This window comes from Mobula birostris, chromosome 9 (assembly GCF_030028105.1).
Source record: "Mobula birostris isolate sMobBir1 chromosome 9, sMobBir1.hap1, whole genome shotgun sequence".
Lineage (NCBI taxonomy): Eukaryota > Metazoa > Chordata > Chondrichthyes > Myliobatiformes > Myliobatidae > Mobula > Mobula birostris.
This window is the reverse complement of record NC_092378.1, coordinates 51,364,970-51,378,596: the sequence shown is the minus strand read 5'-3', so window position 1 is coordinate 51,378,596 and position 13,627 is coordinate 51,364,970. Positions and strand designations below refer to the sequence as shown.

The 13,627-nt window shown below is 42.7% G+C and overlaps 1 protein-coding gene across 1 annotated transcript in view; it reads right to left on the bottom strand.

The window, feature by feature from the left end:
* dgki (diacylglycerol kinase, iota) overlaps nt 1-13,627 on the bottom strand; it is a 244,031-nt gene that overhangs the window by 78,666 nt on the left and 151,738 nt on the right. Inside the window, exons 13-14 of the mRNA XM_072269422.1 lie at nt 8,620-8,757; nt 5,081-5,159 (exon numbers count right to left, since the gene is read on the bottom strand). Of these exons, the coding sequence (XP_072125523.1) occupies nt 5,081-5,159; nt 8,620-8,757 (217 nt within the window). The remainder of the gene's footprint in view (nt 1-5,080; nt 5,160-8,619; nt 8,758-13,627) is intronic.

Sequence of the window (13,627 nt, the reverse complement as noted above, 5' to 3'; positions counted from 1 at the left end):
GGAATTCAGCACATTGGACAGTTCCTTAATCGGGCCTGAAATGTCGACTCTTTATGTCCCTCCACAGATGCTGCCTACCCTACTGAGTTCCTCCAGCTTTTGTGTGTGTAACTCTGGGAGTGGATAACGTAGTGCCATTATTTAAGAAGGGTACTGGGGATAAGCCAGGGAACTATAGATAGCTGAGCTTAGCACTCATGGTTCGAAAGTTCCTGGAGGGGATTACGCGAGAGAAGACATTAGCATTTGGAAAGGATTGATCAGGGATAGTCAGCATGGCTCTGTGTGTGGGAAATTGTATCTCATGGCACCCGCCATCTAGATCAAGCCCTCTTCTCTCTGCTGCCGTCAGGAAGTAGGTACAGGAGCCTTAGGTGCCACACACAAGGTTCAGGAACAGTTATTACCCTTCAATCATCAAGGTCCTGAGTCAGCGTGGATAACTTCACTCACCTCAACACTGAACTGATTCCACACCCTATGGATTCACTTTCAAGGACTCTACAACTCTCTTGTTCTCAGTATTTATTTTGTATCTGCACAGTTTGTCTTCTTGTGCACATTGGTTGTTTGATCTGTCTCTGTGTGTAGTTTTTCATGGATTCTATTATCGTTCTTTGTTCTACTGTGAACGCCTGCAAGACGACTAATCGCAGGATAGTATATGGTGACCTATACAGTACGGACTTCAATAATAAATTGAATTTCAAATTAGATTAAGTTTTTGATGAAGTGACCAAGATGATTGAGGACTAAGGATATTATCTCCATGGACTTGAGTATGATTTTTGGCAAGATCCCACATGGGAGGCTGGTCCAGACAGGATAGCCTTCGATCAAAGGTGATAGCCAACTGAATATGAAATTAGGAGCTAAAAGGTGATGATGGAGGGGTTGACTCTCTGAATGGAGATTTGAAAACAGTGATGTGCCACAAGGATCAGGGCAGGGTCCACTGTTGTTTGCCTTATATATATTAATGACTTGCATGAGGATTTAGTGGCATGATTAGAAACTTTGCAGATGACACTAAGTTTAGTAGTACAGTGGACAGTGAAGAAAGTTGTCCAAGGTTATGACAGGATCTAGAGCAATGTTTCCCAACCTTTTTTAGTCAACGCCCCTGTAAAGGATTTTCATACTTGCCAACACCCCCTGAAGCACCTTCATATTTGCCAATACCCCTCTTAGGTACCATATACTTTCTGCACCTTCAGAGTGTAAAAACATGTCTACCATATGCAAACATGAGAAAAATGATTGCTTTAATTTTTTTGTCTTTAAACCTAGCTTATGCAGTACTTGTACACTGTACAGCAGCTTCGATATCAATGTGATCCTTGAGTTTGATAGTTTTTAGCAGGAGTTGATATATCTGGTTCAAGTTGTGAAAGCAAAAGCCTTAAGTCCCCACATGTAACAATCACCAAGCAGTTTTTGTTTTTTGTGAGTATGGGGTTCGCTGCACTGAAGCCTCTTTTAACAAGGTAGGAGGATGGAAATGCAAAGAAGAGCAGTTTGGCACTTCTCCAAAGACCAGGAAACCTCATATGACAGTGTAGCCACATACCACAAAAGCCCAACATTTTTGAAAAGCATTTTTTGCTTCTTCATCATTCTGAATTTCAATAATTTCTTCTTGCAACTCTCTTCTTGTTCTTCCACCTTGCAAAGAAATTGATTAATTACCCAGTATGGAATTTCCAGATTGTTCAAATCCTTGAATCGATTCTGAAGATCCTTCTTCAGTGACTGCAGGTGTGAGCAGTACTCTTGCAAATCACCATCAGTGAAGAGAGTGCCGTACTTTCCATGCAGGGAAACTGTGAGAACATTTTTCCCCCAATGTTTTACTTACGTATTTCCAATTATCTGATAAAAGTGGACACTGCACTTTTTGTCTGGATTAAATTGAAATTCTCACCCTGCAGTTTCATATATAGAACGTTCATTTTGTCATACAGATCGGCGAGGTATGCCACATCTCCACATAGAAGTTCAATCTTATTTCCCATGCTCTTGTCAATTTTGAGAAAAAATTCAACCACGCCATCAAAAAGATCAAAGAAACGTTTTAAGCAGCAGTCTTTTGACAGAGAATCTTTTCATTAACTTTTCCATTTTTGATAAACCGTACATATGCCATTAGCAATGCCTCATGGTCTCACACAGGTGACTCACCCAGTTGTACCTCAAATTCTGTTTTTTGTAGCTCTGTGCTTAGTTGATACTCAATGTTTTCACTCATTCTGTCAACACAATGAGCTACAGAGTTATTATCCAGAGAAAATTATTTAAAAATACTGGTATCCATTTTGAGAACAGTGGTGAGCACTTCTGATACAGCAGGCATTATTAATCTTTCACCAATTGTATGAGATTTTCCACACTTTGCTATCATTTTGGAAATGTTATATAAAGCATTGAGACCACTATCAAAGACATGCTTGGCTTTCTTGGCAAATGACTCGAGTGTGCAATGCTTTTCAAATGCTTTTTTCATCTTCTGGAACTGAGTAATACCATAAGTAGCCTTTTCAGGGTGTCTTTTACAGAAATGTTCCTACCATCTCGATGGTTTCATGGCTTCATTAGACAGTACACTATTACAAATAAGACACGTGTGGCGTCGCTGATCTGACAGGAAGGGAATAAAACCACTCTCCAGGTAGGTAACATTGTATTGATGCAGTTTCTGTTTCTTAGCAGGATTAGAGTTCAAGGCTTCATTGCCTTCAGACTCATAAAGAACACACCACTACATATTTATCCATCATTAACGGGGCTAAATTAAAATAAGAAATTAACACGAATTGGGAATGCCTGTTGGAAGTTGATGACGTCAGTGAGCTGACACGGATGGAATGATGGTAGCACCACGCAAATGAACGGAGAGACGGAGATGAAGGTGATCACAACATCGAAAATTACATTGTCAAGGATTCAGATTGGAATCTGAATGTTAGTCGGGATAGAGCTGGTGTTCAGCAAGCTACCTTCATACTATTCCAGTTAGTGCCATTGACCAATCATGTAAGGTCTCATAATTCACAAAGATGGTTCTTGACTGCAAACATGAAGCCGAGGTCTCTTTGAACACCTCAAGGAATCCCTGGGGTTGGCAGCTTCACTGACTGGCTTGATCTCACTGCCTGCAGAGCTATGGTACTTCCTGTTGGAAGTGCCTGCTCTACCAATGGTTGGTCAGGTCTTGTGTCTCAAGTTAGGGTATTGCTTGCCACCCTCCCCCCAAAGAATCTTGAACACCTCCCTGAAGACTTCTATTTCCCCTAATGCCCCCTAGGGACACATAACAGCCCTCCTATGTTATACTGATCTGGATTAACTGGGAAATTTGGAAAGGGAATGGCTGATGGTATTTAGAACATAGAACACTGCAGCATAGCACAGGCTCAATGTTGTGCTGACCTATTAGCCTGCTCTAGCTCAGACAAACGTAAAGTGATGCATTTTGGGGAAGCTAAGCTACAGCAGGATATACACAGTGCATGGAAGGGCCCTGGGGAGTGCTGTAGAACTAGAGAACAAGTACATAATTCCCTAAAAGTAGTGACAGGTTGGTGAAAGGCTATGGCATGGTTGCCTTCTTCAGTTAGGGCACTGAGTACAGAAGTTGGAACATCGTACTAGACCTGGACTGTTGTGTGAAGCTTTGGTTGCCTTACTAAAGGAAGGTGTGAGTAAAGTTAGAGTTCATTCCATTTACGATTCACAGGGATGTTGCTGGGACTGGAGGGCTTGAGTTATAAACAGAGACTGGATAGGCTGGGACAGCTTTCTCTGGAGTGAAGGAAGCTGAGGAGGCAATACAGGAGGTCATTCATTCTCTTTGAACAGAGAACACTGGCACCTGTACTGGCATCCATGCAAACATAAATGGCAAATACATCTGCAGTAGCTGCAAACTAGAAGGAAGCAGATGCTTAGATGTTTATTGCAAAAATGACCTTGCCGGCCATTGGCATTGTAGGAGTTTGAGAGTGTGTGAGTGTGTATGTGTAGCTGCTGAGTGGGTGTATACTGGCAGAATTCAATTATCCTAATGCACATTCAATACTGTGCAAAAGTCTTAGGCACATATATATAGCTAGGGTGCCTGACTTCCACACAGTGCTGTAGTAATTTTATGCATCGCACTGTACTGCTGCCACAAAAAGAAACAAATTTCTTTTGTGAGTGCTGATAAACCTGATTCTGATATAGGTTTCTATTGTGGCCTGAGAAGGAGGGGGTAGAGAGAGGGGAGAATCACGATTGGGAAAAGGGGAAGGGAGAGGGGAGGGAGCGGGAAACACCAGAGAGACTTTCTGTGAGGATCAATAAACCAATTGTTTGGAATCAAATGACCTTGCCTGGGGTCTCAGTGCTGGGTATGGGTATGGGTATGCTAACTCCTGTCCCTGGCACTCCTTCTCTGCCATCCATTCCACACCCCTCCTGCAGCCCTCCAACCTCGCCACTCCCAACATCCCTCGCTCCAGCCAGATTTACAAACTCGCTCTCTGCTCCATGTTGACAAATACAGTACAGTACAGAAGTCCCTATCTATAGACAGCATATGTGCCCTATGTATGTGTGTGTATATATATATATATATATATATATATATGTGCATAAGACTTTTGTAGAGTAGGGTATACACCCGCTCACATCTTACGCTACCTCACCATCGCAATACATTGACATTCAAGGCCATACAGTTACACATGAATGGTTATGTCAGGCTTATACACATTGAGTAGAATCCCCTGAGATGAAGTCAAGCTTTAATACACATGAACACACAAAACACAAAGACCCAATACTCGCTTTACACTTCTGATAATTGTCAGATGAAGATACACGTTCGAACTTCAAATCCCAGTGGTTCAGATCCAATGCCCTTCTGTTCAAATGAGCTACCATCTGCTAACTTCTGCAATTCAAGTGTTGTTTATGTGTATGTGTGTGTGTGCTTATATTGTACATCTATATGTGTATGTGTTTGCACGGATTGGCCAAACCATATATATGCATTTTCACCGTGTGCACGTGCAATCTGCATGAACATGACACTTACCCCGAGACTCATGGAATTCAAGTGTCACATGGGCATCAAAGCCCAGACTGAAGTAATTGTTAAACACACCAAGTGGAAGCTGTGGAGAGAAAACGACTGAGTGAGTGCTGATACAAGACAGATCTGAGGCTGCAATTTCACTCTATTTGTGAAAGCTCAGCTCAGAAGCTAGAAGCCACATCCAAGTACATATACTCAACAGAGTACAAAACATGGCCAAGCCTACCTACGTGATCCTACCTACATTTAACTGACCATGCTTTCTGGGTGACTGTGATTAAGCTTTGTCCAAAGATGATAGTATAAATTCTATTTTACAACACCTATTCTGAATTCTGTAATTCAGTCTAATCTTCCTCTTAATATCCCTGCATAACTCCCCTAAGCCAGTTCTGTGGGAATAAAATGATCCTTTTCTGGTTGGCTGCCAGTGGCTAGTGGTGCTCTGCAGGGGTTGGTGTTGGGACCACTTCTTTTTATGCTGTATATAAATGATTTAGATGATGGAATAGGTGGCTTTGTTGCCAGGTTTGCAGAAGATACGAAGATTAGTGGAGGGGAAAGTAATGTTGAAGAAATGGGTAGGATGCAGGAGGACTTAGATGTAAGTGCCAAATGAAATACAACGTTGGAAAATGCATGGTCACGCACTTTGGTAGTAGAAATAAATGTGTGGACTATTTTCTTAAATGGGGTGAATATTCAAAAATCTGAGATACAAAAGAGAATTGGGAGTCCTTGTACAGAACACCCTAAAGGTTAACTTGCAGGTTGAGTCAGTGGTGAGGAAGGCAAATGCCATGTTAGCATTCATTTCAAGAGGGCTAGAATACAAGAGCAAGCATGTGATGCTGAAGCTTTATAAGGCACTGGTGACGCCTCACCTAGAGTATTGTGAACAGCTTCGGGCCCCTCATCTTAGAAAAGATGTGCTGGCATTGGAGAGGGTCCAGAGGAGGTTCACAAGGATGATTCCAGGAATGAAAGGGTTATCATACAAGAAACACTCACAACATGCTGGAGGAACTCAGCAGGTCGGGCAGCATCTGTGGAAATGATCAGTCAACATTTTGGGCAGAGACCCTTCATTAGGAGTGGGAAAGAAGGGGCAGGAACCAGAATAAGAAGGTGGGGAAGGAGTACAAGGTGGCAGGTGATGGGTGAAGCCAGGTGAGAGGGGGGGAATGAAATGAGAAGCTGGGGGGTGATAGGTGGAAAGGGTATAGAAAGGGCTGAAGAAGGAGGAGAGTGGACCATGGGAGAAAGGGCACCAGAGGGCAATGGGCAGGCGAGAAGAAGAGATAAGGGAGGGGCCAGAATGGGGCACTAAAAAAGAGATAAAGGGGAGGAGATAGAAATTACTAGAAGTTAGAGAAACCAGTGTTGATGCCATCAGGTTGGAGGCTATCCAGTCAGAACATGAGGTGTTGCTCCTCCAACTTGAGTTTGACCTTATTGTGAGAGTAGGGGGGCCTATGGACCGACATGTTGGACTGGAAATAGGAAGTAGAGTCAAAATTTCTGGCAACCAGGAAATCCCACCAGTTGTGGACAAAGTGAAGGCGCATTATGGGATTAATGTAGGATTAGTGTAAAAGGGTTATCATGGACTCGATGGGTGGAAGGACCTGTTGCTGTGCTGCATCCCTATGTGTATGACAGATTGGGAGGTTTGGTACAGATTGTCAGCAAGATGACAGTGTCCCACAGGCTCATTCTGCCTCCGTTACAGGATCGTGCAGCTTCTGACCTCTCAAGACTCGAACAATGAATCATCGCTATCATTAAGTCAAACCATCTGAAGCTCTTAATTACAAAGCTCTCAGGATCCTGAAGACAAAGCAAGGCAGTAATAAAGTACATTCCTCAGTCTGAAGCTGTGCTAAATTTAAGCCCGCCTACTACAATTTAATAATAGGTACATGGAATCCAAAGCCCAAAACACAAGGGTTAAATGTAATAGGGATTAGAACAGCAAGTTCAGAAAACTGCGCTGTCCATTTAGCTTAAGTGATTACTATAAAGGCTTATTATTTTAAATGTGCCTGTGATCTCAGCAATAATCTTGTCAGATTAGATTAAATCAGCCATCACTTAAACCCGTTTTTTTCTCAAGTTTTCACAAACCACAGTCCCAGAACAGGGAGGTTTCATCAGTGATATTTCAAGATGAATGTAAAACCTCGTTGATTATTCTGTGCCTCTCAGGTCACTAATTTTATTGTCACAACTCTTCACTGCTTACCACACTGCTCACTAAACTTTTGTGTGCTTTCAAATGTTTAGTCGGCACAAGTGTTAAAGTGAATCTGGCTGACAGTCTGCATGTCACTAACAAGCTGACTACAATCACCATTCCCATTGGAGCTGCTCAGTAGGGGGTGGGAAGCCAGATGGCTTGCGGTTGCCTGAAGTTGCCTCCACTCTTCCCTCTGTCACGGGGGCTCCCAATCCCCGTTCGAAAATGGGTGACCTATACTAGCTGCTACCGATGTAGATGTAAGAATTAAAATGGACAGTGGGCAGCCATGGAGGGTGACTGTCCAACATCCAGTAGCAAATCGACTTCTCCCAGTGAATCAAGCAATGCTGTTTCACCACTTACCCAAGTTAAAAGTGTCCAAATCCTGATGGAAGAATCTGTTGCGAGATGTGAAACAGTCAAGCAACTGCAATGTGACAACTAAACTAAATTTTCATTTTACTGGACATATTCATAGATTCATACAGCACTACCGCACAGAAACAGGACCTTCAGCTCATCTAGTCTATGTCAGCCTAGTCCCATCTACCTGCAAATCCAAGTGCCACTTTCCAGTATCTGTGGATTTTCTTGTGTTTGTAGTACCACCCATCCATGTAGCTATCCGAACTTTATTTCAATGTTACAATTGAACCCATATCTACCACTTCAACTGGAAGCTCATTCAACACTCGCTCCACCCTCTAAGTGAAGAAGTTTCCCCTCAGGTTCCCCTTAAATATTTCACCTCTCATTGTAAACCTATGACCTCTAGTTCTAGTCTCAGCCAACCTCAAGGGGAAAAACCCTGCAAGTGTTCACCCTATCTATACTCCTCATAATTTTGTATACTTCTATAAGATCTCCCCTCATTCTTCTGCACTCTAGAGAATAAAGTTCTGACCTACTGAACTTGTCCACGTAACTCAATCCTTCAAGTCCTGGCAAAAGTCATGGAGAGATAGAGCACAGAAATGGGCCCAACACTCACCCACACACTTCAATTTCCAATTTACAGTGATCATCCTTGGGATGTCTGAGGAAACTGGGGCACCTGGAGGAAACCCACACAAGTCACAGAGAGAACTTGCAGACTCCACAAAGACAGCACCCAAGGTCAGGAATAACCTGTGTTACTGGCCCTGTCCTGTAAACTTACTACCTTTGGAGCACACTGTCTTTCCAGTTAGGTTTCCAGGAGAGACTTGCGCCTCGCTGTAAGATTACTCATCAGGGAAATTCCAGGAAAAAGTTAAAACATTGAATAATCTTTAGGAAAGTCACCAGCTACGGTTACCTTCTGAGTCCCTTCTTCAGAGTCATCCTGGGGTAGATGGGGATTGTTCTGAAGCTGAAGGTTCCAGCGGTCAAGTTGTACAATATTGCCCTCCTCCACATGGCAGAGAATCTTTGAGACTGGTTCATCTGTGTACCCCTGCAGCAGAGAGACATCACAGCTTTGGTACGGCAGCTGCACTGCCCTTAACTGTAGAGTTTTTGGGCACCGCTCAGCACATCATGGAAGCCACCCTCATCTCCGTGACCTCGGTCTACGTCTTTCACTGCCTCAGTAAAGCAGCCAACATAATCAAAGATCCCTCCCTCCCCAGACATTCTCTCTCCTCCCCTCTCCCATCAGGCAGAAGATACAAAAGCCTGAACACCTACCACCAGGCTCAGGGTCAATGACCCTGCTGTTATAAGTCACTTGAATGGTTCCCTAGTACAATAGGACAGACTCTTGACCTCACATCTGCCTCATTATGATCTTGCAGCTTATTGTCAATCTGTGCTGCACTTTCTCTGTAATTCAGTACTCTCTTACTTTACCATGTTCTACCCTCAATGCACTGTGCCATTGTTCGATCTGTATAACAGTATGCAAGACAAGCTATGCACTGTACCTGGGTACATGTGACAATAATAAACCATTTCCAGTTGAACCACCTCCCCATTGAGGGCTTTGGTCAATGGTGAGTAATGCTGGCATCTTCCTCTGAGGACATTTTTTGAAGCAGGCGTAGTGAGAGACAACATTTATTTGCTAGAAACAAGCACCCTGTATATTAATCTGAGCAGACTCCCAATCCAAAACCAAGTACATATACCTTTCCCATTGTCTGTACTGTTAGATACTGTCTGGGAACACTATCTTCCAAACAGCAGAACTACAGAAGCACTGGCAATGTCAGCTGCTACAACGAATACTGACACAGCAGCGGCTGGTTTCGGTTGCACTGCACATTGAAATAACACCCCTTGCAATCTGGTGAGGTCAAATCTCACTTTGGGCAGCTTGAGCCATTGAGGGCTGCCTGACTCACCAACTCCCTACTGCATATTAACATGGAGTCTGGGCTCAGAGAGTTATAGCACAGGAATAGAACCTTCAGTCCATCAAGTCTGTGCCAACCATCAAGCATCCTGTCACACGAATCCCATTTTAGTGGGATTTAATGGGAAGTCAGGGAAGTTTGGAGAACGCACACCAGTCCTCACTGAGGGGTCAGCAGTGAAAAGGATGACCAGCTTCAAGTTCTTGGGCATCAGCATCTCTGAGGTTCTATCCTAAGGCCACCACATTGATGCCATCATAATGACAGCATGCCAGTCACTACACTTGATTTGGTGTTTGAGGAGATTTGGCATGTCACCAAAGACTGCAGAGAATTTCTACAGGTGTACCATGGAGCACATCCCCACTGGTTGCATCATTGTCTGGAATGGAGCCTCCAATGCACAGAATCAAAAACAGCCGTAGAAAGTTGCAGGCTCAGCCAGCTCCACCATGGGCACAATCCTCCCACCGTCCAGGACACTGTCAAAAGATGGTGCTTCAAGAAGCAAGCATCTATTGTTAAGGATCCTCGCCACCTATGATGTGCCCTCTTCTCATCGTGGAAGAGGTACAGGAAAATGAAGACCTATACTCAACATTTTAGGAACAGCTTCTTCCTCTCCACCATCAGATTTCTGAACGGACCTGAATCCAAGATCACTACCTCACTACTCCTCTGTTGCATTATTTATTTGTTATTGTAATTTTCAGTGATCTGTTATGCCTGTACCGAACAAAACAAAACAAAAATCATGACATACAGTATGTCAGTGATAATAAACCCGACTCTGATTCTGCCTGCATCCCCTATGGAGAATATTCCAATTGGTTGCATCACTGGCTAGAGTGGAGCCTCCAAGGCACATCCAGGTACTACACAAGGGACAATTACAGTGCCTTGTAAAAGTATTCAGCCCCCAGCCCTTTGTTCATATCAATGAGTATTACAATCAGAGATTTTGGTCAATTTAACCGAGAATTTTTATTTGTGAATCACATGCTCCTTTTTGCAAAGTAGAGCACCAAAACACAGGGAAAATTGTAAATTAAATAAAAATTCAAAAACTGAAATGTCAGCAGTTCAAAAGTATTCATCACCCCCCCCCCTTTGCTGAATATTCAGTTGAACCATCTCTCACAGCTACTATGGCCAGTAGTCTTTTTCATTAATGCGCACAACGTGATGGAGTAAGATTTGCCTATACGTCCTTGCAAAATCATTCAAGTTGTGCCAGGTTAGCTGGGGAGTGGCAGTGGACAGCAATCTTGAGGTCTTGCCAGAGATGTTCGATCAGGTTAAGGTCAGGACTCTGACTGGGCCACTCAAGGACATCAATTTTCTTCATTTGAAGCCACTCCATGTTTCCTCTGGCAGTGTCCCACTGGAAGACTAACTTCCTGCTGAACTTAAGCTTTCTGGCAGAGGCTAGCAGGTTATTATCCAGGATCTCTATGTATTTAGCAGTATTCATCTTGCCATCAATCCTGACTAGATTTCTAGTCCCTGCTGCTGAAAAGCATCCGCCCAGTATGATGCTACTTCCACCATTTCTTTACAGTAGGGATGCTGTAACCTGGCTGGTGTGCAGTACTAGATTAACACCACACATATTGCTTAGTGTTGAGGCCAAGGAATTCCACTTTGGTCCCATCCAATCACAAGACCTTCTTCCACATCTTTAAAGTAACTTCTAAGCGATGTTTTGCAACGTATTGATGGGCAAGAATATACTCTTTTTTTTAAGCCAGGGCTTCTTTCTTGCCACTCTTCCATAAATACCCTTTTGTGGAAGACCTTAAAAGATCGTGGAGCCATGAACTTCCTTTCCAGTTGTAGCCATTGACTTCTGCAGCTCACTCAGAGTGACTGTTAGCATCACAGTAGTTTTTCTTATAAGTGCCATTCTCCAGCGGTGAAGTTAAGAGGGATGCACTGATCTCAGTGAAGTGGCTATGGTTCAAATTTTCTCCCCATCTTTTCACAGTGGACTGCACTGAACTCCCAGGTACATTCAGTACCTTTGAGAAGGTCTTATACCCTTCCCCAGATTTGTGCATCCCTATTATCTTTTCCCTGACTTACCTTGAATGCTTTTTTGTGTTCATTTTGGTTTGGTCTGTTGAAAATCTACCATACTGATGGACCTTACAGGGAGAGGGGGTACTTACTCTTATGAATGCATTGAAAACATGTGTTCCTCTAATTCTCTATATCAACAAATTTGGGTAAGTTGGTAAGGTAACATACAATACTGCACCTGAGGAAAGTTACTGTAGTAATTACAGAGGGGATGAACACTTATTCAATCTCACAATTTTGGTTTTTAATTTTTAGTTACTTGTTGACAAGTTTTGGAATTTTTCTTTTGGTTTGACATGATGCACAATGTTTTGTAGATTAGCTCAAAAATCCTAATTCAATATGTTTTACATTTGGAAAATGTGACAGTAAAATGTGGGAGCTGAACACTTTCTCAAGGCACTGTCCATTGGTTATTCAACCCATTTGTCCTTGTGACTTCTCCTGACATTCCACTAACTGTCTCCCTTGCCCACAAAATTTCAAAACACTTTTCTGTTCCCCAATAGAACAAAGGATTCTGAAGCACATAATAAATGACACTCCTCCTGTGTGGACTAGTGAAGAGCCTTTTCCAAAAAATATTTTTCCTTTCCTCTCTTTCCTACCTCCCACAATTGTTTTTGATACACATCCAGAGAGCTGGGCAACCAACCCATTGAGTGAGTGTTGATAATCAACTAATCCTAATCAGTTACCATAGTCCAGATTAGAGGGCATGTTTCACGAGGATAAACTGATTGAGCTGAGCTTTTCTCTCTGGAGTGAAGGAGGATGAGAGGTGACTTGATAGAGGTATACAAGATGATATGGGGCATAGATTAAGCAGATAGGCAGATACAATTATTCCCAAACTGGAAATAGCTAAAATGAGGGGAGCATCATTTTAGAATGATTGAAGGAAAGCATGGGGGGGGGGTGATGTCAGAAGTATATTATTTTTTACACAGAGTATGTCCTGGCAGCGTGATGATAGAGCTATGTACATTAAGGGCATTTCAGAAACTCTTAGATAGGCACATGGAAGATAGAAAAAATGGAGAGCTATGTAGGAGGGAAGAGTCAGATTGATTTTAGAGAAGGTTAAAAGGTCAGCAGAACATTGTGAGCTGATGGTTCTGTACTGTGCTGTAATGTTCGATGTTGCCTGTCCTACTTTAATTCCCATTTTATTCTCCCCAGATCTTCCTCTGCTGTCCTCCTCACGATCCCACCACTCACCTACACACTAGGGTTGATTTACAATGGCCAGTTAACCTATCGACCCACACATTTTTGGGGCATAGGAGGAAACCGGAGTACATGGAGGAAACTCATGTGGTCATGGAGTACACATAAACTTTGCAAGCACAGTATTTGAGGTCCCAGGATTGATGCCAGGTCTCTAGTACTGGCACTATTAGCTTTGGCATTGTCCCACCTTACCAGAAACCAGAGACGAGTAAGGGGTTACATGAAATTGCTTAGAAGTGACAAAACACATACAAGCAGACTTGGAATATAAATTACAAATTTCTAGAAATAGTTTTCTCAATACCCCATCCCAAAGCCCTCTATTGTCTCTACTATTAAAGTACCATCATATGTTGGGCAGTTACATAGGATAATTAAATCTACAGGCAATGGAAACTAGAAACTCTTTGTTTCAAGTGCATGACACTGTTTGCTAAATGAACCACTTAGCACCTCCAGTCCTTCTGAAGCTGGTTTAGGTTCTTATATCAAATGATAGCTCTCTTTTGAAGCAAATATCTCGCACAGTAATAAAACAGACTTTGCTTCAGCAATATCAGGTTTAGATAAAGAAAGAGGCTTTTATTCCATCGAGAGTTGGATTAATTCTTCCACTATCAAAGCTCGTAAAATAATCCCTGAAAGAACCAGCTG